This window comes from Copadichromis virginalis, linkage group LG4 (genome assembly GCF_057382275.1).
Source record: "Copadichromis virginalis isolate Kocher_CV1m ecotype Utaka linkage group LG4, C_Virginalis_male_GT1.1, whole genome shotgun sequence".
In the NCBI taxonomy this organism is placed as follows: Eukaryota; Metazoa; Chordata; class Actinopteri; order Cichliformes; family Cichlidae; genus Copadichromis; species Copadichromis virginalis.
Genome location: NC_140621.1, coordinates 31,683,326 through 31,706,878, shown reverse-complemented (window position 1 = coordinate 31,706,878; position 23,553 = coordinate 31,683,326). Strand labels below are relative to the sequence as shown.

General features: G+C 41.1%; 1 protein-coding gene across 1 annotated transcript in view; it reads right to left on the bottom strand.

Annotated features, from left to right (window-relative positions):
- Positions 1–2,360: 2,360 nt before the first annotated feature.
- Positions 2,361–23,553, bottom strand: part of syt3 (synaptotagmin III) — a 41,741-nt gene continuing 20,548 nt past the window's right edge. Inside the window, exons 6-13 of the mRNA XM_085454923.1 lie at positions 23,223–23,399; positions 18,158–18,284; positions 13,429–13,647; positions 11,082–11,202; positions 9,666–9,837; positions 8,843–8,972; positions 5,986–6,079; positions 2,361–5,508 (exon numbers count right to left, since the gene is read on the bottom strand). Of these exons, the coding sequence (XP_085311049.1) occupies positions 5,990–6,079; positions 8,843–8,972; positions 9,666–9,837; positions 11,082–11,202; positions 13,429–13,647; positions 18,158–18,284; positions 23,223–23,399 (1,036 nt within the window). The 3' untranslated portion in view covers positions 2,361–5,508; positions 5,986–5,989. The remainder of the gene's footprint in view (positions 5,509–5,985; positions 6,080–8,842; positions 8,973–9,665; positions 9,838–11,081; positions 11,203–13,428; positions 13,648–18,157; positions 18,285–23,222; positions 23,400–23,553) is intronic.

Sequence of the window (23,553 nt, the reverse complement as noted above, 5' to 3'; positions counted from 1 at the left end):
AATAAATCCAATGTAGAAAAATTTATGTTGAAAACCTTAGGTGTGATTTGTAGGCTTTTGTGCAACCTGAAACAATGTAATACGTAAAAACTGTGCTGCAAAAGAGCCTGAAAATTCTTCAGCATTGAATAACTGTTTTGCAAAGTGGTGAAGTAGCAATGTCAAAATCTGACTTAAGAAAGGTTTTAGCAATAAATAAGGTGCCTGAAGTAAAGGGAAGGGGCCTTTCCAGAAGCACAGGCATTATATTGTTAGATCACAATTATTCATTAATGTGTAAATCACTTTAAACCATAAAAAACTATTAAAAAACAAAAAATAAAACAAAAACATATAAAAAAAAGGCAACATTTAAATTTGTGTTTTAAAATCATATCTAAAAGCTTTAAAATAAATGACATGGAGAACAAAATGCAATATTTGGATCCAACATATAGTGAGGTGGAAGCAGAAAGTGGAGTAACACAGACATATTTAAATGAATGCGTTAAAATTTATTTGTGTCATTAGTTCAAAGATAATTAATTCAGTTATATTTTGGTTAGACAGCTCCGTCCCATGAGCTCCGCTGGACACACTCCTGCCCAGAGTATTAGATCTGATAGTATTTTTAAAAATCTTCATAGAAAATTACCTTTTTCTGTCAAATCATGGACCAGCAATGAAAAGTAATAAAACAGAGTTTAATTATGGATTTTACCTCAGTTTCTAATCTTGTACAGAACTTCCCGAGCATTCATCATTTAAAGCCATGCATGCGGCAATTTAATGTCAGTGGATGTTTTACATAAGTTTGTGCTCATCAGGTGAATAGCAAGTTCCTCCATGGCAGCAGTTTGCAGAGAAGGTCAGATCCTGGGGCTCACTCCTGTATTAATACACTGCTCCCCTGCAGAGGCAGGCTCCTCTAATACCCCTGCTGGCTGAAGTTTCCACTTGCATGCATTCATTGAATTCATTATTTTGAAAGGTTTCGGGTATTATTTATAGTTTTGGAATAAAATGTTAAAAACTGTATACGTGGCATAATAAGTGGTTGGCGTACTTTCAAAATGAGAAAGCAAAAGTTGGGCGTTTCCGGCGCGCTGGAGACACAGGTTTAATGTCGTGGCATAAAGTGAATTTCAACATGTTACATAAAGATTGGGCTCCATGCAGATGGCCCTGTCAAGAAAACTATAAAACCAAAGCATCACCCAGAGTTACAGCATACATCTTTAATGATGCAGGTGAATTCATTATCATTATGTTTAATAATCAGATATATTTGCAATAAGGGTTAATGCATTGCTGTCAGCTTTTAGATACCTTTAGATCTGTCCCTCAAGCGTGATACACACAGCTCTATGCTACACACACATACACACACACTCCCACACCCAGTGTCTCACTTGCTCCCCCCTCCCTCCTCTCTGCCTCTTTCAGTTCAGTGAACTGAGTGAAATGTCTTTCCGACTAAATGATTTTTTTTACACGGTGGGAAAGTTGCCATGGAGACAGCACCCCCCCCCCCCCCCCCCCACCCAGCCCCTCCTCTCATTTTTTGCTCAAGAGCGTAGCCCATTAAAGCTGTGCTAACTGGTCGATGTCACGTGTGTGTGTGTTTTTTGCACTTCTTGAACTGTTAACACTGTCAGTATGCTGCAGGTGCCCCTTTATGAGTGTGTCTATATACAGAACTAGCTTCCTCCACCTCCTCCTGTGTCCAGTTCCACTCATCCTGCAAGCAGCTATCGCCTCTCTCCTCCAGGTTTTCCCATTTGTGTTCTCCTCCTCCTCCTGTTCTCTTCCTCGCTGACATTCTGTGGTTCTTCATCCTCCTTCATTTGTTTAATCCCCCCCTAATCCTCCTTCTCTGTCATTCCTCTGCACATCTGAGCTTCCTCTTCCTCCTCACTCTGCTTTCTGCCGAAACACCGGAGGTGCAGCTTGCTGCTGGTGGGCTTTAACGAGGGATAATAACCACATGACAAATGATATGAGTGATTTTTCTAAAAGAAAGGGAGACAAAATAGAAGTAGGAGTGCAGATGTGGGTGCGCACACAGGGCAGGCAACGGTGCTCCACGTTGCATTTAGGCAAAATGTGGCCACAATAAAGAATTCATGACAAAGTGGCTGAATAATTACATGCGACGTAATGCACAGCTGAAAGTCCAAAAACTCAAAAAATAAATAAAAAAGTTCAGAGTTCAGGCAGTCTCTATCCAGGTCTTACCTTCTATGCCTGAGGCAAATATACACTGTGGACATGTGAAATGCTCAGAAGTTTGTGAAGTTTGTATATTATATATAGCACGTAGCACACTGCCTGGCATCTGTGACAGCCCAGTGCATCAAGGGAAGTAAGAAACACGAGGCTGGATGATACATATCCTTTATTTCCATGATCATTACTTCAGCCACACTGTTACTTACACATTCACAGACATCCTGCGACCTGGTACAGCTATCTCGACTGAAACGATCGCCCTGGCTTAACCTCTCAATCAAAATACTCAGCATTAACCAATAAAAAAGTAAACCTCTTGAATAAATTATATATAAAAAGAACAAATGAAAATCAAAAGGAATACCAATTCGAGAAAGATAAATACAGCATAAACAATCCTTTTTCTTCAGTGTTGTTTTTGACCACAGAGATAAACATCTGCTAGATCTCCTTTTAGTCGTCATTAGTAGTATTAGTATCAAGTTCTTTGTCAGATTTTGCTTAAAGCATCACTTATATAATTTTCATTGCATCAAGTTGACATCATTCATGTTAATATAAGCATGCAAACATGTTTCCCCATGACCAGTCGGAACTGCACAAACGAGAGAAGACAGCGAGGGGGAGAATAGGGAGGAGGACGGAAAGGGTGGGGTGGGGTTGTCATACACAGAGAGAAAGAAAGAGGGCAAGATGGGGGGAGAAAGCTGAAGGAACTGGGGAGGAAAAAGTAGAGCAGGAAAAATGGTTAGGTGATGGAGAGTTGCAGGAGGAAAGGTAAGGATTGCTGGAGGAGAAAATGAGTAATCAGACAGACAGAAACAGAAAGGGAGGGGTTTAGATGGGGTGCGGGTGGAGGGGGGGGCAGAGGGAGGAGGAGAATAAGGGAATGTGCTGGCTCCAGTATGAGTTTTGCAGTCTATCACAAGGCAGTAACACTAGGGCTAAATAGGGTAGACACAAGCAGAGAGAGAAGGAGAGAGGCTGGGAAAGGAGGAGAGTTTATGGGGCCTCTAGACCGATGGATCAATACCATATCTACTTATACAAGCTGATCAATAACCCCCCATCTGACAAACAACACAAAATACTTTCAGATGTAATTATAACCTCCTGCTACCTTCACTGATCCAAAGGAAAACTAGACCCCCCCCCCCATCCCCAAACTGCACGCACAAAATACACACACGTGTGTGTTTGTGCACGTGAGGATGAGACTGAAATGGCAACAATACAAGTAGCTGCAGTGAGGTGTTGTACTGTTTTGCTGAGGTTACAGTGTGGTGACAGACATGGCTTTGAAAAGTCTGTATCGGTTTACACAAGTAGTGCAGATATTTCAAGCGCTCATTTCTCACAACACCTCCTCCCTGATGTCTCGCCTTTATGGGGATCTAAATTTATCTTGATCTGTTTTTTTTTCCCTTAAACCTTTTATTTTTTGTTGTCTTCCTTCTCATGAATGTAATCAAAACACACCCAACAATTAAAATGATCAATCCCAGTGCCGTCCTGATTTTCCCTCGGACATACAGTACACAAACTACTGAAAGAAGTACACAATCAACACAGTTACTTACATCAGGCAAAGGGTGAGAGAGGAGAGAAGGGCTGAATGATTGGCAGCTGATTTCAGAGACGACATAGACAATACAAACTAATGTCTATGAAAGACAGTGTTTCCCCACCTAGTGCAATGAGGCACGTATAGTACATACACATTCACTCACTCACACACACACACACACACACACACACACACACACACACACACACACACACACACAGAAAATAGCTCCTTGTAAAGACACAACACAAAGTTGGCTCCAAGACAGTCTGTGGATGCCGGGATTCGAGGAGCGAGGGAGGCAAGACAGGAAAAGGACACGGGAGAGGAGGAAAAGGAGGAGGTGAGCACAAAAACGTGTCACACACAAGGTCACAGTGACACGCAGGCATACACACACGCACAGACACACACGATACAAAACAAACACGCCCACAAACACAGAAACACACACTAATAAAAGCAACACGGACGTGTGTGTCCTCCTAAAGTCTTGTCGGTGACATGATATGGACTAATAATTTTGTCAATTGAAGCTTGAGGAACAAAAACAACAAAAAACACATTGTCCTGGAATGATTGAAAAATAAATTAGAGTGGTGATATCCTTCAGTGTGGGATACATCCTCCAGCTAGTGCACTCCAAACAGATGCTGGTCCAATCCTAAAGCCAGGATTCGTTGAACCCGTTTTGTCCTACATTAGGAAAAGTCTGGCGATTTGGCCTGAAAGCCAGTGTCGATCAAATAGTTCGTGTCTCGCATCATCTCATCCTCAGTGGACCGTAAAAAAAATGGCATGAATAAACTCATTTCCGCATGGTTGCATGTATACTGTTTCACACAAATGACAGAGCAAAATAATTTAAAAAATACTAACGAGTACCATGAGGACTGTGACAAAAAGCATGAGGAAGAGGGACACATTTCAAGGCTATGTAACATGCTTAGACCAATGAGTCTGTCCTCATTTTTCGCTCTTCTGACATCAATAAAGACCACTGGATGCCTCGTCATCTTTCCTCTGGGGAAAATAAGCGAGTTAACTCTGAAACCAGAGGGTAGGAACCCTGGAGAAGGCGTCCAAAATGGCCGAGAGTATCCACGGTGGATATTTCGCCCTGCTAGTACTACATGAGATGTATTCCTATACAGTACGGCATATACTGTACACTAAAAGAAAAATATTGACATAAGGATTTTCTTCTTTTGTAGTCTGTACAAGGGCACGAACCTTTGGTCCTGTTTGAAATGACCATTCTACGATGGCTTACTTTTGACTTTTTTTAGTTTTCAAGAGAGAAAAAGTTTGTCACGTCACACTCCTTCTAGATGAAATACTACACTAATCTGAAGCACACATGGACTACTCACATACTACAAACTCTGTATTTGTGTATTTGTCTGTGTGTGTGTGTGGGTGGGTGTTTCCTCGCTAGATCCCAAAATGTACACCTGATTTCAGTCCACTGTACCGTTAAGTGTCCACATGTGTTTGTAAATGTGTAGTCTGATGCTCAAAAGTGTAGCTTGTGATGGATGGAGCTGATTTTTCCCCCCTCCAGCTCAGTAAAGACAGCACAGGAGTTGAAGGATTCATTAGCAGGAGCAGAACAGCACTAGCAGTTGGACACTAGCAGTGTCTCCACGTCTCTCTTTCTTTGATGGAGAGAATTATTCACAGATGAGAAGAAAGAAAGCAAAGTCTGGAGCTGTAGAGATGATGATGACCTGAGGAAAGAAGGAATAAGGGGGGAGAAGCAGATTAAGGAAGAGCGTGAGTTAGGGGGAGGGAGGGGGGTCGAGAAGATATAAACAGCACGCAGTACTGTACGTTTGTAGGGAGGAGGGTTGAGATGCATTATATAACCCATAACATTGAGATTATACACATGCCTCTGCCTTACAGCTCCTACATCTGACAGCTCCACAGCTTCCACTTTATCACACATTCCCAGTCAGGTCATGCTTTTAAAGACTTGACTAGTTTTCCTGTGTAAATCTGTCTGGAGAAGCATCTGCTGCACATTTTGTAGATATGTACTACACTTTCAGATTAAAAAAAAAAGTGCATCCACTTTACAAGCTGAACTCCAGGAGATATTTTATTGCTACCGGAGTGATGACACAAATTACCATATCCTGATGACAAGAAAATAATAGCTCAGAAACCATGGCGTGGAAAGAACGAAGTCAGGAGAGACTCACAGTTTTAATCGGAGTGGGGACTGTCCACCACGATGTGTGGCTTCGGGGAGGATGTGGTGGAACTCTTTGACACAAATGTACCGATTGCTTTTTCCTGCAAGGAAGAATATGTTTGACAATTATGTTAATTCTTTGTGACAAAGAAAACACTTTTGATACATTCAGTTAAAAAAAAGGAAAAAGAAAATGTAAATTTTAGACATTATGCTGAAGTACCACGGCTACTCATCTTACTTTGTCTATCATACTTTTAGGTGGAAAGTGTAGTTGCTTATGTGTTATGCACAGAGTTACAGTGCAAAGCAGTATTAGGGCAACATTAAGGAAAAAAATTATTAACAGCTGCCACGGCTGATATGCCCTCTGCAAAATGCCACGCGTAGAGTTATTGAAGCAACTTGATCGGCTGTCTTATTGTGTCTTGTGACACAACATACATTCTCTTTATTGCACGAGGGTTGTAAACATCGACATCCTTGCATCTGTCCATTGCCGGATATTTAATTTTGTACAAATCTGGCCAACTGGTCCAAGTTTGTGTGTTTTTTTTTTTGTTCTGACTAGATGCAGCTTTCTGCGTCTCTTCAATGTCCTTATACTTATCACCACACTGTGTGATTGCTACTGAAACCATTACTGAAGTACGATTTCACTAACTCATGTACACGAAGCGTTTTGTAGAGAGTTGGCAGTCGCTTGACTTGAAACGACAGCTTTAATCTTCACATTTCGACTTTTTTCTCAAAATAGTATTTAAGGTTTTAGTTAATCTCCAAATCTAACACCTATTTTATCTGTGGCTTGCAGTGCTGTTTAGCTATTGTTTTGGTGTCCAGCTGTACAGACTGCCTTTTCTTTAACCTCCTAGGACCTGGCGTCCACATATGTGGACATCACATTTTGGGTAATTTAGACTAAAGTATTTTGCTCTATAAGGGCCTGATATCCACTTATGAGGACATTATGCTGCTACTGTTCTATCAAAATTTTAAACGAATATCCTCATATGTGGCTCTTATTTTTCTTAAAAATAAAAATAAGGTAAAAAAAAATCTGTTAATTCTTTGTTTTTACATTCATCGGGCCCCAATGTGCCCGAATACCAAAGAGAAATTAAAAATATATGTGGTGGAAGAGTTCGGGTCTTAATATGGTGGCTTTAGATGACACCTCAGGCGTCTCTAAAGACTTGATTTCAGATATTCTTTCTACTCACCAACCCTTCTGTGTATAAGGAGTAGCCAAGAAGAAAAAGTTGGCTTAAACGGAGGGATTGCTTCAAAGTAAGACTGCCAAAAAGGCTTGTTTCACACAGAGGATTAACTAAGGTACTGCAAACCCCAGTAAAAGACACAAAAGGATCTTTGAATCATGCAAAACCTTCCAGTAGAGGCAACAAAAAAAACTAAAAAGAGTTGAAAATTCACAGAAAAGATGTCATTTTCCAGAAATTGAAAGAGATGCTTTTTTTCTGTCTACTGAACTACACCAACCGTAGCAGAGGGAAGGGTGCAGCCTCCTGTGACGAGAGGCTCACGCTTGTGAAAGCGTGGCAGGATGCAAACACTCAGCTGAGCTGTAACATTAGCTGGCTGTACGCTTCCTCTGGCTGGCAGGTGTTGTTTCATAGAAAGAAAATGGCTCCTACATGAAGCCGCTCAGGTCTGAGGATTTTTTTTTCCTGAATAACCAGTGCATGTCTTCCAAAAAAAGACATTTCTGCAGAGTTTTTTAATATGGCTCTTTTTTGGCACATCAAAGGCAAAGCAGGCAGAAGCCAGACATTTCTACAGTCAACAGTCAAATCTCCAAAACGGGATGACTCACTCAAATAGATGAACAGCACTACATGACGAAGGCAAACATGTAGGTTTAGTTTGGGGTGAACTGCCACTTTAAAGGAACAGTGCAACAGTGTGCGAGGTATATACGTAAATATGAAAGAGCCAGCAGCTGTTGTTTCATATGGTGGATGTGAGCAGTGTAAGGAAACAGCTTACCTGACTCAGAAAAGATAAGAAAGTCTGTCTGCTGGAAATAATGACGTTTATCTAAGCTTATCTACATATAATTATGCATTATAGAGATTAGGAGGTGTTTCACACAATGGCACATCCTGCGTAATAATTACTTTTAACTCTCATATGAAAGTGCATATGTTCCCAGGCAGTATTTGTTATTACCTCTTACCTATGGTAGAATGTTTTTGAATTTTATTTTGCTTCTTTTTCTAGACCTCTAAAGGCCTTTGCTTTTGTTTGACATTTCCACCTGAAAATAGATTCCCAAATATAATCACTAACAGTGGCAAAACCTAAACAACTCTGAGCTCAGTGGAATAGAGACGTTTGGTCAAGAACTTTGAAATGCAAATAGTCCTCTTAATCTTACCACCAGCAAATTCTGAGGATTTAACCTTTCAAATTTGACCTAATAAAATCTATAAAAGAGAGCAACGCTGATGTTTGTGAGCCCATGTTTGTGAGCAAATCCACTGCAACAAATATGAAATTCAGCAACAGCTGCTTCACTTTAAGTCAAGGTAATATTATACGGCTTCTTAAGTGAATGTGTCATGCTCTGCAGCCTGTCGGTGCTCTAATAACAAATACTGCCTGGGACCATCAGAGAGGAAGAGTTTAAACAAAAGCTGAGTAATTATTCTATCACTGCTACTCCTTCCACTCAAACTGTACCATTTCTTCCATGCTAATGTCACTGTTACTATGCTAATGCTAAATCATTTTCATCATATTGTATAAATTATTATAGTTATGCTCAGCACCCAAGCATATGTACTCATAGTGAAAGCACACAGATGCACACGCATAGACTCACACGCTCGTATGCTCATTACCTCCACAAGCTGATGCCAGTGCTCTATTGGTTTGCGAGGATTGGCCAGCATGGCAGCCCAGTGCTCCCTCCCCGGACCTTCAGCTTCGCTCCCTACACGACACATCCCTATAACCTCGTTATGACCGATGCTGATACGCAGCAAGGGCAGGAGGAGTGGAAGCGAGGATGGGAGAGACAGAGAGAGAGAGAGAAAAACAAGCAGTTAGAAAAGGAAACGGTTGAAGAGAGGGATTAGAAAAGCAGAAGGAGGGAGACAGGGCTTGTAAGAAGCAGCCGCAGAGTCTCATTTATCAACCTTGAGTATTGGGAAAAGAATACAGCGGTTGAGGAAGGGAATTGAATAGCAGCTCACAAATACACACAGCTCTGTATAAAACCTCTGTCAGTGAGGAAGCAGGCATGAGCACAAACATACAAAAGCACACACCTATAGAGATGCCAAATGGAGGGCAGGCTACATAATAGGGAGGCGGTACATTTGTACACAAACACATCAAGCAGCCAAGTGTTGCTGCAAGCGTCAGACAGCCCAACGCTGGCAGGGTTACACTTCCTTCTTCGCTATTAGCATAAATCATTCTTATTCATGAGGTGCCCGTCTATGTAAAACAGGGAACATCCACAAGGAGGCTGACTCACAAGGGGCCCCTCATCGTGTTCAACACAGCTGCAGCGCGTCAAAATGTGATGACCCAAAAGCAGCATCGCGCCTCATGCGCAAAAAGCGCACATTCAATAAGCAGCTACTTCACAGCAACGCTTGAATTGATCTGAAATCCCCTGGAGCGTGCTTCACTATAATAACACCTCAGCGTGCTCACCAGTCATAGTCCATCACTGCGATGATGATGGATACATTTTCTATATTTTCATTGGGAATGTCAAACACCAGCGCCTCGTTGTACGTGGGATTCAGCGTGTTCTTCTTGATGGAGGTCTTCCTCTTTTTTAGCCTCCGCCCGTCACATACCAGAGAGGCCTTCACGTACGGATCTGAAGCAGAGAACGGGGAGGGGGGGAGAACAAGGAAGATGGGAAGGGAAAGAAAGCAGGTGGTGGGAAAAGGAAGAGGGGGAGGCGTGGAGAGGAGCAGAAGAAGAAAGAGGTGGAGAGAGCCAGAGAGAAGCAGGGGGCGGAAGCAGAGAGAATAAGATAAGAGGGGACTCCTGTGAATGCTGTTAGGTATTATGTTCACAGGTATCCGCATCTGTAACGCATAAAAGGCATGAAAATCAAGTCACCTTGGCAAAGCTGGATTAAGAACACAAAGGGAGAAAAGCAGCACAGGTTGAATCACCTCAGTTATCCATTCAACATGTGCAGCCTGGTGACAGCAGCCAAGGAAAACACACACACCCACACGACTCTGTTTTTATGCCACGTTTAAGCATCTTTCCGGGCCCGCAATCATGTCGGGATCAGCGAGGAACAATAGCAGCGTGCGATCATTAACATTTCAGATCTCATTTAATCTGAGAGGGCAATCATCAAGCCCTTAAGTGAAGGATAACTCAAATCTCTTTTTAATATAATTGTTAATTAAATATCAGAATTTGGATTCGCATTTCTACGTCTGCAACGCCTCCAGGTCAGATGGTTGAGGTGCCTCTACCCCTTGAAGCTCTGGTCACACAGTTAAATACAGTCAATCTGGTGATGCTCTATATATTCAGGGAATATTTAGCAAAGATTTGTAGTAATTTGCCTCGTCACGCTACGTCTGCTCCTGTAAGTAATTTATTAGGTTTTGGGGAATTCCTTTCTGACAACATTTTTTATGCACGCTTGTTGGTTTTATTGAAAGTGGAGATAACGGTAACGAAAGAGGAGTTGGCGTCCTCCGTCATGTGTTACAAAGCCGCATTACACCGATCTGTGGCGGCGGCCTCTGCTGTAGAAGACTTTCTTCTTCATTTGTTGCTAAATGGCATGTAAATGACTATTTTATCGAAAAAGGATCTAACACCATGTTTACCAGTGATGTTTACCCACAGGAGAAAAATATCTCTACAGGGCTTCACGCCAGTTATTATGGTATACATCTGGCCAGTGATCAGTCAGATCAGGATATAAAGCTAAAAGCACTCAGGAAAGCAACATATATCACCAGCAGCTGTTTTTGCAGACAGCGCTTAAGCTGTTTTCTGTCATATTTTTCCTCTAAATGAGTTTCCAGTCAGAGTGCTTGCTGGAGGTCTTGCAGCAGCATGATGTGTGTGAATGCATTAATTCTTTACCTGAGAAACCAGTCAGGTCCATGGCTTTGAGGTTGGTGGCCTTGATGATTGTAGCGGTGAGCCTGCCTGCAGTGGGCAGGTAACACAGCGAGAAATTAAGTTCCCCGAGATCGGCCTTCTCCTGTAGGTCAATATACACGCAAACAGAGATCAGAAATGGGGCGAGGTCAGACAGATCACACGCAGCATCAGAAACACAGAGATAAGAATTCTGTGGTTTGCTATCTGTGCTTGAAACGAGTTAGATCTGTGACTGACAGCGCGCGACAGCAGGTGTCCCGATGTGGACAGCAGGAGTGTTTGGGCACGTGGGAAATGCTGTCGCTGTAAATGAATCATACACCGATCTGCTGAAGTCACTGACTAGGAAAGAGTTAAATACAAGCAACGACATGTGGGCTTTTTATATCTCTGCCTCTAGTGCTATCTGCTGATCTGCCCGTGCTCTCAGTGGCACCTCGGTAATGACACCGGTGGTATTCAGATCACACGGTGATGCGATGGCTCCTTAGTGGCTTTGAGGCTCACTAATCAATACTTCCCAAAGTGAAACACTGAAATACGCCGATGATGCTGATGCTTTAAACTTACTTAATAAATTAAAGCCCCATGCCAAAAAATGTTTAAGACTCTGCTCCATCTAATTTGCTAATAGCCTTCTATGAATATTTCATATAAATCTACTTGGACATTGCCTAATATAAAGTTTGGAAGTGGCTAGCATTGCCCTTCCAGTAATCTATCTGGACTCTTCTGAGCTGCTTTGTTACTTTACCAGACTGCGAATTAATCTGTGCTGCAGGCCATTTCCGCTCTGTACCATTTCTATACTTCTCCTCCTCCTACATATACAATACAAGCTGGGTTTATTTTAGATGATTCCGACATGTGTTAGTATTTGAGTCTTAATTTCCCCTGCAAAACCTGAGTAATAAAACATTCTTGACTCGGTCCAAAAATTGTCCAGTTTAATTGCAGAAGCCTTAAAGCATCTTTTATTCATATTTATCAAATATTTGAAACTTTTAATGACATTAAATACAAACCACATCAATTCAGAAAATGATTTTCAAAGTAAAAGAATTCAGGTATTTAGACATCCACATTTAGTAAGTGGCTGTCTTTAAGAATAAAACTATTGTGGCTTTTCATGCTTTTGTCATTTTGGTAACTGAATGTTATTTTTTTTGTTAACATAATTCTGTACTCTCAGGGAAATCTGGAAGATCTGGGGAGAGATTGCATCATACATGACCATCAGAGAAATGTCTGACTGGCTTCAAATTATGTCTGAAGCAGGACGACGAGCCCAAACAAACAGAATCCTAAAGAACTATCTCGAGTCACCAGAACAACAAACAGATGGTGTGGGTCTGGGATTACATTAAGACAAAAATGCAGCAGAGACAACTTGAATCCACAGAACTGTGGCACGTTCTTCCAGTTGCTCGATAACCTACCTGCAAATTATTGTGTGCAAGTGTACCCGAGATAATTCACGCAGTTAAAAGCCAAGGATTTACTACTTTTTTCAGTTTACTGCACTTTTGTTGTCATTATTCGAAAAATGCAAACAATTCATGGCACGTCAGTCAATTGTTGCTTTACTTTCAGGGCCATAAACTTTTTCACTGCATCTTTTGTCCAACAGGAAATACAAGACAGTGACGGCCAAAGGTTTTGTTAAACATTTGAGTAATTGAAAGTTCTAAAATCCTTGAGATTGTTTTTCTCTTTGTCACAGAGACATGAAAAAGAATGTAAAACTGAAGCAGCAAAGTACAAGAAAAACAAACAGTGCAGGTCCTTTTTTCCTTCTTTCAACTTCCCAATATGTTAACCCTTTAATAAATATTGAAACCTTTTAGTTAACTGATATAAAAATAACATTTAACTGGCAGAACATTATGCGCTCATATGTGAACATAAGCTTGTTTTGATAAAAACAAAACTGAGATGACCAAAACTGGAACTAAGCTGAACAAAAGAGGTTTAAAATGCAATAAAAATAAGAACTATTGAAAAACCGGTATAATAACTCTGACTCACCTCGTGTCTGTGTCTACCTTTTTGTACCTTCATACAGCTATATTTGTTTTCTCTTTCTTCCGAGGCCAAAATTGAGATACATTTTTGTAACGTTACGGCACCCACTTCTGCCTTAAATCTCAAATAGAAGCTGTCAGATTTCCCATTTCTGTTTCAGTTCTATTTATCACAGCTTTGGCCCATAATTTGCAGCTGCAACGGCCCAAATGCACCACAAGGCTCATTCAAATTTCATCAAATCTAATCTACAGTGGGCATCTCCTCCAAATGAGCATGTCTATTTTGGGTTATTTCTTACCGCAGTGCCCTCTACAATGTCCCTCCAGATGGGTTTGTCCCCGGTGCCCTCGCTGAAGTCCAGCAGGTTGTCCACCACTACCTGGCCTATCAGGTCGTGTCTGGAGAAGCGGTCAAAGTCGTACACGGAGAAATGCAGTTTCCTGGAATGTAGCTCATTCAGCGGCACGCCAAACTGAAATGTCTCATTGAACACTGGGTTTAAGGTCTTCCTGTGGACCTGAAAGACAGACAGAATTTACTGTTTAGATCATAGCTGTGTAAATATCTTGTACTCGTATTGTAGTAATGAAATAATTAATAGGTAGGTAAAAAATTTTCAGGTGGGAATGGGGAACGAAGGGGTAGCAAGGGACTACTATATTTTACAGCCCACACACCCTGGACTTGCACTGTAATAAGAGTGCCACTGCCTATATTTTCATTGCTGTCTCTCAATAGTATGCTGTCAGTAAAAAGCAATGGCAATTCCATCAGCTAGAATTACTCAAAACACATTTAACCTGATGTTACCTTCTGTTATTAAGGTATCAAATAAGTGCAAGGAATACTTATAAGCCAGTAGTTCCTGCCTAAGGCAACTCCTGGAAAAAAATGGCTTGAAGGGCGCTAGTCTGGCTTATTTTAGTCCCACATGCTTACAGAATTGTTGGCAACTTCTGGAGGCTGCTGAGTGAAAGCGGTTGCTAGGTGAGTAATTGACATGTGCAGAAATGCAACTGCAGCAACCTGGTTGCAACCAAAGGAATCACAAGTACTTTTTCAGTGCAGCATTATATACGTCTTTGCAAACAATTTCACCAAGTCACTGCCAGCAACCAGTTTCCAACTGGTCAGAGAATGCACATTTCTCCTAGCAACCGACTGTTGCCAGGCAATTATCAAACAGTCTCCAGGCTTGTGCGACTCAGGCTATTGAACTGAGGGGCGATACCAGGACGAAATAAATAAAGACTATTTTAAATTAATAATTATGCAGAACTACTTTGATAGACTAGTAATAGGTGAACTGCACTGTAGCTACAGACTTATATCTTTTTAAGGGCCGTTACCTGATGTGTTAATTTATAATACAGTAATAACAATTTTTAATATCATCATTTCATCCATCCATCCATTTTTGTTTTATTACCGATTCTCTTTATATTTGTAACTTTTCATGCAGAATAATAAGTACTTGCAAAGGAATTTTTTCTGTTTTAATCTGCAGATTTACTCTTTTATATATAAGTTATTTTCACATTTGAGTCTTTTTTATTGATTCTTTCATTCCAGCTAAAAACACAAGACATTTCTGAAGATAAATTCATGAAAACCAGCGACTTGTTTGGCAACTCTTAATGCTCTATTGAAAATGCACCCAGAATCCTCTGCTGAATTTATGAAAAATCATTATAATCTGCCGCAAAGTAAAATGTATTTTTCAGGCTGTTTCACAAAGTGCAACTATATTTCTTCAACCAAACAAACAGGATGTTTTCTTTTTTCCAGCAGAGGAGAGGAGTCACTGAGGATTTGTAGCTTCAAAAATCCTCAAACGACCTGCTGAATGTTTCAAAGTTTGTCTTCTGGCTTTTATGTGTGACTTGAATGAAGCAATGCAAATTTCAAAATGCTTTCCTTGGAGGCAGAAACTGAGCTGCATTTGTTCAGAATTCCTTTCCTTGAAAGCAGTAATCTACAGGATCCTCGTGTTTTAAAGCAACATCTTTGACACCGAGAGCTTAGCGCTGTTTTTTGGTATTTAAACTTTGGCTGAATTTGAGTTTATGGTGTTTTTTCTCAATCCTGGGCTTTCTTTTGTTTCCCTATCTAAAGCACACAGATATTCTCCACTTTCGCCCAAAACAAATTAGAAAACAGAGAGCTTTAAAAGCTTTAAGGGTGAATCTAAACAGCAACATCAGCCCAGACTTGTAAGCATTAGCAACTTCTTTCTTTTTTTGCTAATGACTGACATTATTTCAAAAACATGACAGAGGGATGTGTTTAAAAGTGTGCCGCGTTTGCTAAAATGTCCTCGAGCCACATAATTATCATCTAACACACTGGCTGACCTTGTTCCTTTGCCAGGGTGAGAAAAGTGAATTTCACCTTTCCCTTTGGGATGGAAGACCCAATCATAGTTGTGAAATTAAATAACAACCAAAAACTAGATTTAAAACTGAATATTTTCTTTTTGTCAAACACGCACAGTTCTTTCCTTAACTCTCGTATCTCGTGTCACATCAATTCAGTCTCACGGAAAGACGGCGGCTATAATTTCCTCCTCATCACATCTCAGCATATTGTGGGCTCCGTTTGTAAATTTGTCGTCAACCTCATTCCGGCTCCAACACATAATTTTGCTATTTGCTGTTTTGCCAGTGGGATTTATTTGCTATGAAAGCATTTGATGTGGATGCTGTCATGTTATAAAGCATGTGCAAATTAAAATGTGATGCACACAGTTTTCCAAATCCAACTTTTGTGGCTGCGTGAGCGGCTCTGTCACTTCGGCTTATTAGCACTTGATGATTACTTGTTAGCTTTGGATTAAACAGGCAGCTGATGAAGGCTCTTTGAGTTCTGCAACCCGAACACAAGCCCTAACATCTACATCGAGGCGTTGTGTTTCTTTTTTTGAAAACGGTTGGAGGCATAAAAGCATTGCAAAATATGAGTGGTATAAAAATTCGGTGTTAATGAGGATGTGATTGAAATTAAACAATCACCTACACTCCAAACAAAAGAGGAGCCGTATTATGCAAATGGATGAAGCATTCATGCTTTTCAGTGGTTGAAGGGGCTTTTGATGTGCCGGAGACAGTCACACAAAAGGGAGAAATTTCCAAATCATACAGCTTCACTGTCACTGAAAGCTTATTTTTCTCACTTTCCCAGCCCTCTTTGATTCTTTTTATCCCAACACGGCAAAAGTACAACCCCATTTCCAGAACATGAAAGAAAAATTTAAAATGATTAAATATATATATATACATATATCCTTTAATCTACATTTAACTGAAAATAGTACAATCAAAAATGTGACAGTCAAAATGAAATGCAGATTGTACAACTATAACATATAGTATTATATAGAAGGCATTTAATAGGAGGCACAGCCTTCTCTGGACGTGATGTAAGCACGCCTGCAGCTGTGCAACCCTGCATGTCCCAGACGTGTTCAGCAGCAGACATATTAGGCCTGAAAGGCCTGAACCGCTCTGGCGGCGTGGGGACGGGCTTTGTCCTGCTGAAACAGCCGCACGGTGGGGTGCCGCAAGAGTGGCACAAATACATGTGCAAGGCTGCAGCAACGTACATGCCAACGGCCCAGCTTTGACCAACTTCAGCCAGTCGCAGGTGCTGGCAATGATGTTCATTTGCACATTTGTGTTTGGTAAACTAATCCTGCCACTAGTTAGCTAACTGATCAGCTGGAAGGTTTGGGTTTTCTGAGAGATTAAGATGATGTGAAAATGAAGACTGAAAATATTTCACAGCATAAAAAAGACCAAACCCCCCCCCCCCCCCCCCCCCCAAAAAAAAAAAACACCTTGTAGCAAATATGGCGCTGTGGACACTGTGAAAATACTCCACGGCCAGAAAGTTAGGTGAAAAGAATTTCATCATTTACAGCAAAATATAATTTAAAAATCCAGAGAAATGTCTTTAGTAAAGACCAAGGCCCCAAACCCTGTTTTACAGCCATAATCTTCAGGGCTTTAGACAGCAGTATAGCCGAGTGTAAAGAGAGGTCCCTTTACCCATTTCCATGAGACAATTTTGTGTTTTCAAAGAACATCCTTTGCCTTGTCATTTTGACGGTTGAATCCAGCCGAGATATGGAGTCACAGACTGGGAACAGAGGCTTCAGAAAGTCGCTGCACTGAAATGCAAGTACAGCGACTATGGTTCTCCGAGCCCAATCTCAAAGTGATGGAGCTGTAAGGCCAAGTTTCATTTCTATGAGCAGCCAGTTTCACAGCAGCCGCCTCGGCTGTATAATACAGGTGATCATAGATCTTTTATTTATTTTTTGAGTAAACGTTATAAGGGCTAATAAACTGTTGTGTGGACCGGTCGAGGGTCAATAACCCTTGACGTGATTAAAGCATGTGTGGGCCTTGATGTGATTCTCATTTCCCATTGTGGCCTTTAGTGAAACTGAATTTGAAACCCCCATACAAGCAGGAGCGGTGTTAAATGCACATCATTTAATTCTGTTTTCTCTTACATGTTACACAGGTTCACAAGTTCAGAGACAGGGCGCTACTGGTGATATTTATAGATCTAACACAAAGAACAACAACTCACATTTGTGAGGCCACAGAGCTCATAAATTCTGAGCTTTTCCACAGAGAATAAATTAGAAGACAGGAGGATTTTTCAAGGGCTAAGGGTACATTTCCTGGTACAGAATGTCCCGGAATGTACTTAAATATTGACTGAGCTGTCCTCAAACACCAAAATAACACGCAGGAGTTGAGTAGCAGAGCCCTGTAATAGTCAGAAGAACATTATCCTGAATAAATTATGCTCCAGATTAGATTAGATTACATTAGTTGAACTGTAACGATTCTCCACGGGAAGGCTGGGCCATCAGTGCATCAGGAAACAGGCCGAGAGAAAACAAAAAACTGATGCTGTTTAAATCTTAAGGGGATTCTTTTATTGTGTGAGCTTTTTCCACAGCATCAAGTGAGCAGTTTGCCACTAAGGATGAGTGTGGTAGGAGTGAGAAGCACCTTTGTCTGGAATTTCTTCTTCCTGTCTGGCAGTAGGTAAATCTTCACGTACGGGTCAGAGAAGCCATTGGCATCCTTCGCTGGCAGGTCCAAAGCTTTCAGTATCTTCACCACCAACTGCTCCGTACTGCGAGAAACATACACAGAAAACTCCATTAAACTCGTATATAAAAAGCCAAGACGCCCAAATTTGCACGAACACGTATGAGCCCTAGACAGGGTCAGCCTCCCCACACACCCAAACACCTCAGCAGAACTCATATACGCGTATAATAGTGTGGGAGGTTCAGTGTCTCTGGTGTAAAGAGTATCCAGAATAGCTTGTGTGGTGTGCGTGTCTGTGTGTGTGTTTGTGTCTTATCCCTGCAGCTGTATCTTGGTTGCACTATCAGCGATGTAAGCACAGCAAGCACAGATGTTCAGCCAGCGCGCCTGTCCAGTACTGAGCTCATTAATTAACCTTAACACAGTACCCTTTAATCTGTAGTCACTTGGGTCATGGAGATGTTGGTGCATAAGAGCCGAGCAGAAAAAGATGAATAATTTATTAGCCAATAACAAGAAAATGAATGTATTTCACAGGAGTACGGATTAATCATTGTAACAAGTGCATGTTTAACATTTGCTCGGAAAATGCGAGAAACTGCAGCTTTTCTACATCACGTGTGATAATACGTGACCCAAGAGACAGATTCAAAATCTTTACAAAAAAAACCCCTAAAATACGAAAACATGCAAGCACCCAGCTGTCAGAGTTATCAATGTAAACACATTTATTTGACTGATTGCATATTTCTTGTACATTTAATCAATACTACAGTGATTGCCTAAGGCAGTGGTTCCCAAATAGGGAGCAGGAGCTCCAGGAGAGATGCTGGGGTGAATTTAAAGAAGTTGTCAGATGACTCCTGTACTCCTGTAAAAATGAAATCATCCCAACGAAACACCTTTTTTCAGTTGGCAGCATTCATGCAGATGTTATATTTGTTAACACAACGCTACTCCCAGTAATAAGGAAAAAAGAGAAAATCACGTTACACACAAACAAAATTAGTAAGAATTAAGTTATTAACATATAAATCAGGTTGAAAGCTACAACTTACCAGCAATACTAGCAATTTTTTTCTATGGTGAAAACCTTCACCTTTTAGTGACTGTGAAATTATTGAATTAAAAATTATTTGCAACCCCACTGATCGCAGGTTTTTCTGTGGGTTTGGAAACCAAATCAAAAGAAATCCTTGGTGTAAAGCGATTATCAGAAACACACATTGTGGTTTTATAATCCTTATTTAATCCAGCAGTAAACAAAAGTGTACCTCGGAAACGGACATTTTAAATAGAAACCTGCATGTGTCCATCACCTCCAAGGTGACTGATGGGTCTTTTCATGCAACTAAACATCACAATTAATAGTTTTGCTGTTACAGGATTGTTTAATCAAACAACTGTAAAACAGGCCCGTAATATTAATTATAACTCTTATATAAATATATAAAATAAATAAAAACAGCCTGCAGCTAACAATTACTTTCACTAACAATTTATCTGCTGATTATTTTGCCATTATGCGCCACAGAATCTTTAAAAATGAGTCAAACAATTAAATTGTTGTTGTAAGTTCTGATTATTTTTCTTCCAGTAAACGAGTCAAAGTATTAGCTCCTAGAAACCTCAACATTTTGATTTCTTATGTGGATTTATGGTTTTTCTACCTTGTATTGTACATGTATGTTACATCGGTTTTTCTCCAAACAGAAAAATAATGCTATCAGCAGCTTTGATCTAAAAATAGCACTTTTGACACACTCCCTTATAAATGCACAAGTAAGCACTATAACTGGAGTGTGAGCATTTTTGTTTTTTGTCATGGAAACAAACATGCGTGCAACATGCCCACAAACACACACACAAACACAAGCAGGCTGATGCGCATGCCCTAACATCTAAACGCTCCATCACACCGTCATGGCTGCATCTCCCAAGTCGTTTGTTATGTATTTAATTAGCAGATGAAGATGAAGATGGCTCGGAGGCTTTTAATCAGACCTCGTTAGACTGTGTCTCTACGAGTTAACCAGTGTGTCAGCACTTCATTAGCTGCTTAAGGAGAACAGCGTGAACTTTGGGGCTGAGGAAGGATCAGCAGGGCGAACGCTGGCAGTGACCCTGGCAGTTATGTCTTCTCTGTCCAAATGCAGCATTTAGTACAGCCGTGGCCAATCCAGACACATGTTTACCTCCGTATCACATCCAATTAAAGCAATCAGATAAACATGCCTACCAGTCGGCAATCACACCGAATAAGGGAGAAGATGTGCGGCGCCAACTGCTGCAGGAAATTACATTTCCAGGCAGGTAAATATTTCAACATGAAAGCCCTGAGTCATTTAAAAATGCATCAAATAATCATTTAATCCAGTATGATTTGTGGATATGTTGGCAGCAAAGATTCTGCAGTCACCTCAATGCATCAGTGCGCTTTAATGACAGGAAGCTTGTGAACAAAAAAACCCAAACAAATCTACCTCTCTCTTATTATCATGAATTTTCCATTACCTGTTAATTGATAGTTTAACATGGCTGCGGGTTTTCCTGCACTCATATGTCTTACTACAGAGCAAGACATGAGCTCGAACCAAACGCCAGGTTTTTACACAATCCCCGAGGCAACCTGCAGAGAATATACCTATTACTGCTTGAACAGGGAGTGAAATTCACAGCCTTATTCCTGGCAGACAATGCCCGAAAGCTAGCTGTTATTCCCACAGTGGAAATGTGTCAGCTTTTAATGGGATTGTCAATAGAAATGCCTTTCCCACAGGATCTGAGGAAGACTGACATTGTTGTTCTGAATGTTACACTCCAAACAGCGGGGTTTCGCACATTGACATACCAATCTTATCACTGCCGCAACACTAACACACCAACACCTCGCGTGTGCATCTACACACCTACCCACACTTGTTTTTGCTACATCTCAGACCTTTCCCCCTCACTTACATCTGCTCACTGGCCTTAATGAAACAACGTGATGCATTACAAGCGACTAGAGAAAAGCATAAGTTAACATGTGACTTTATAAATGGGGGGAGGAAAAAAAGGGCACACGAACCGTTTTCGTCACTGCCCTCCGTCTCCTACCAGCTCCCATGCTAATTCTTCGTATCTGTAACTTCAGCTATAACACAGCCTGGTGTTATTATGTGTTGACAGGGTTGCTGTTTAAAGTGGCTCTCCATATATAATTCATGACCGAAACGGCCTCTCGCTCCCTTTCTTTTCTGACCATCAGCACTTTTGCCCATCGCAGTGCTTCTACATGTCAAAGCAGGCAGAAATGGGGGCTGCCAGCTGAGCAGCCGACTCACTCCTTCCCACAACCCACCAGCACCTCGACTTACATTCACATTCATGTACACACCCAGCCCGCACAGCATGGCAGCCAACAGTTACATACTTAGAGCCAGCAGACCCGTGCTCTCCAGCAGAGAGCATTCAACTGAGCGTCTTCAAAGGAGTAAAAAAGGAAAGTAAGTACAGCAGCCTGTGCCACACAGTATCTAAAGACACAGATGCCACTTTCTCATTTTAAAAACCTTAATATTTCAGTTTATTATCATAAACAAATGAGAGCACAGCTGAGAAAACAACTCTCACATCTCCTGCTGGTGATAAGTTAGCTCAGAACGTGCTCGCTGTCTCAAACTCAATTTCTCTACTTCAGTTGGAGGATTTCTTTTTGTGTCTACTGAAGTGGATAAACACGCTGGAAGATATTTTCCCAAGAAGCATCCTCTTTGTTCTGTGCCATAAAGACATTCAGCAAATCAGTGCCTGTTTGCGGCACCTGACTTAGTATTTGAACGACTTTACAACCTAGCGTGATCAAAGTGGCTGAAAAACAGATGCATCAGCATTCAACGGAGACGTGCTGGTAGTTCGAACCAGTTTTGGTTTCATCATGCAAAGCTGAGAAGTTGTTCTTAGAGATAAAATTCTACAAATATATATCCCTGCTATCACAAGAATCTACAGGGTGCTGGATTTATTTATCTACTCGTCTTTTAACCAGGCTAGCAGTCTTTTTTTATGCATGGCACCAGTGGTCTATCCGCCCAGGCCAGCCAGCAACTTCCAGAGCCAAAAAATGAAAACAACGTGTAAGTGCTAAAAATTATAGTACCTGCAGCAGCCACTCGAGGCGAGTCATTCCCCATAGATACCCATGTTAAAATACCCACCTTTACAATACTAAAAAGCATGTTTATAGCCTGCTAAAAAAAGGGTTTGGGGCTCTGGAGCTTATTTGTTCTGTCATAAAAACTGTGCAGGGTGTTATTTTTTTCTAACCCAGCCAACTTAATTAGGATGTCTGCTAGGCTTCACCTCCACTAAACGAACTGCTGAACCTTATTTGTGCTGTTGACCCTTATTAGAGCATTAAATTAATAATTTGGCTAACTTTGACTGTAGTTGTACTAACAGCCTGTGGTTCTGTTGGGTTTACACCCATACACTCGCGGTCACCAACCTGGCAGTCGAAAAACTCACAAAACAGATCTTAGTGCTTACATCCATCTTTAATTTACAGGCTATAGTCCTGACTAAAATATCCCAACTACTGTAAGATAGATTGCCAATCTTAGTACAAATTAACATATGTGCATATTAACACTAAACACAAATGCAAATGTATAAATGAAAATGTAAAAATGCGTACATATTAGTGTGATAATTCTCAAAACTAAAGACGCTGTTACATTCTGTGGTGGTTCGTGTTGAAAGTCTTATGACAGATGATTTTATGATGGGAAAGTCTCCATGCTACTGACTGTGTAAGTGTGTATTTACGGATTCGTTGAAAGCACTGTATGCCCACTCAATAACAGCCTCATAAAAATATTAGTGCAACCCAGCTGTGTGGTGATGTAACAGCTGCACCATTCACCGTTAAACTATGTATGGTAAATGGTTTATTAATGTTCAAATTCTCCACTTTTTACATTAGAAGACATTGGCAGGGTGAGAGTAGGTTGCTTTTGGTGCAAACTTGCTGACTTACTTGAAGGCGTAGCGCAGGAGGAAGCTGATCTTGCCGCAGGTGTCGCCCTGTTTGCCTTCGCCCTGGTCGCCTTTGGGTCTGTAGAGCTCCGGTTTAATCTGCCCAATGCTGGTTACCTGTTCCTTCTCCTCTCCGTGGAAATCGGGACTGGAGAGCTGGTGAGTCATGGGCTTGGGCCTAAACAGAGATAAAAGGGCTCAGAGGGTGCATATTAAGGGAAGCGCACCAAATGCACACGTGTAGTCACTAAAAAAGTGTGATTTTGCAACATTATCAGAGATACAGAGACGGGCAAACATTTTAAATTGGAGTTTACCCACAGTTTGATTTC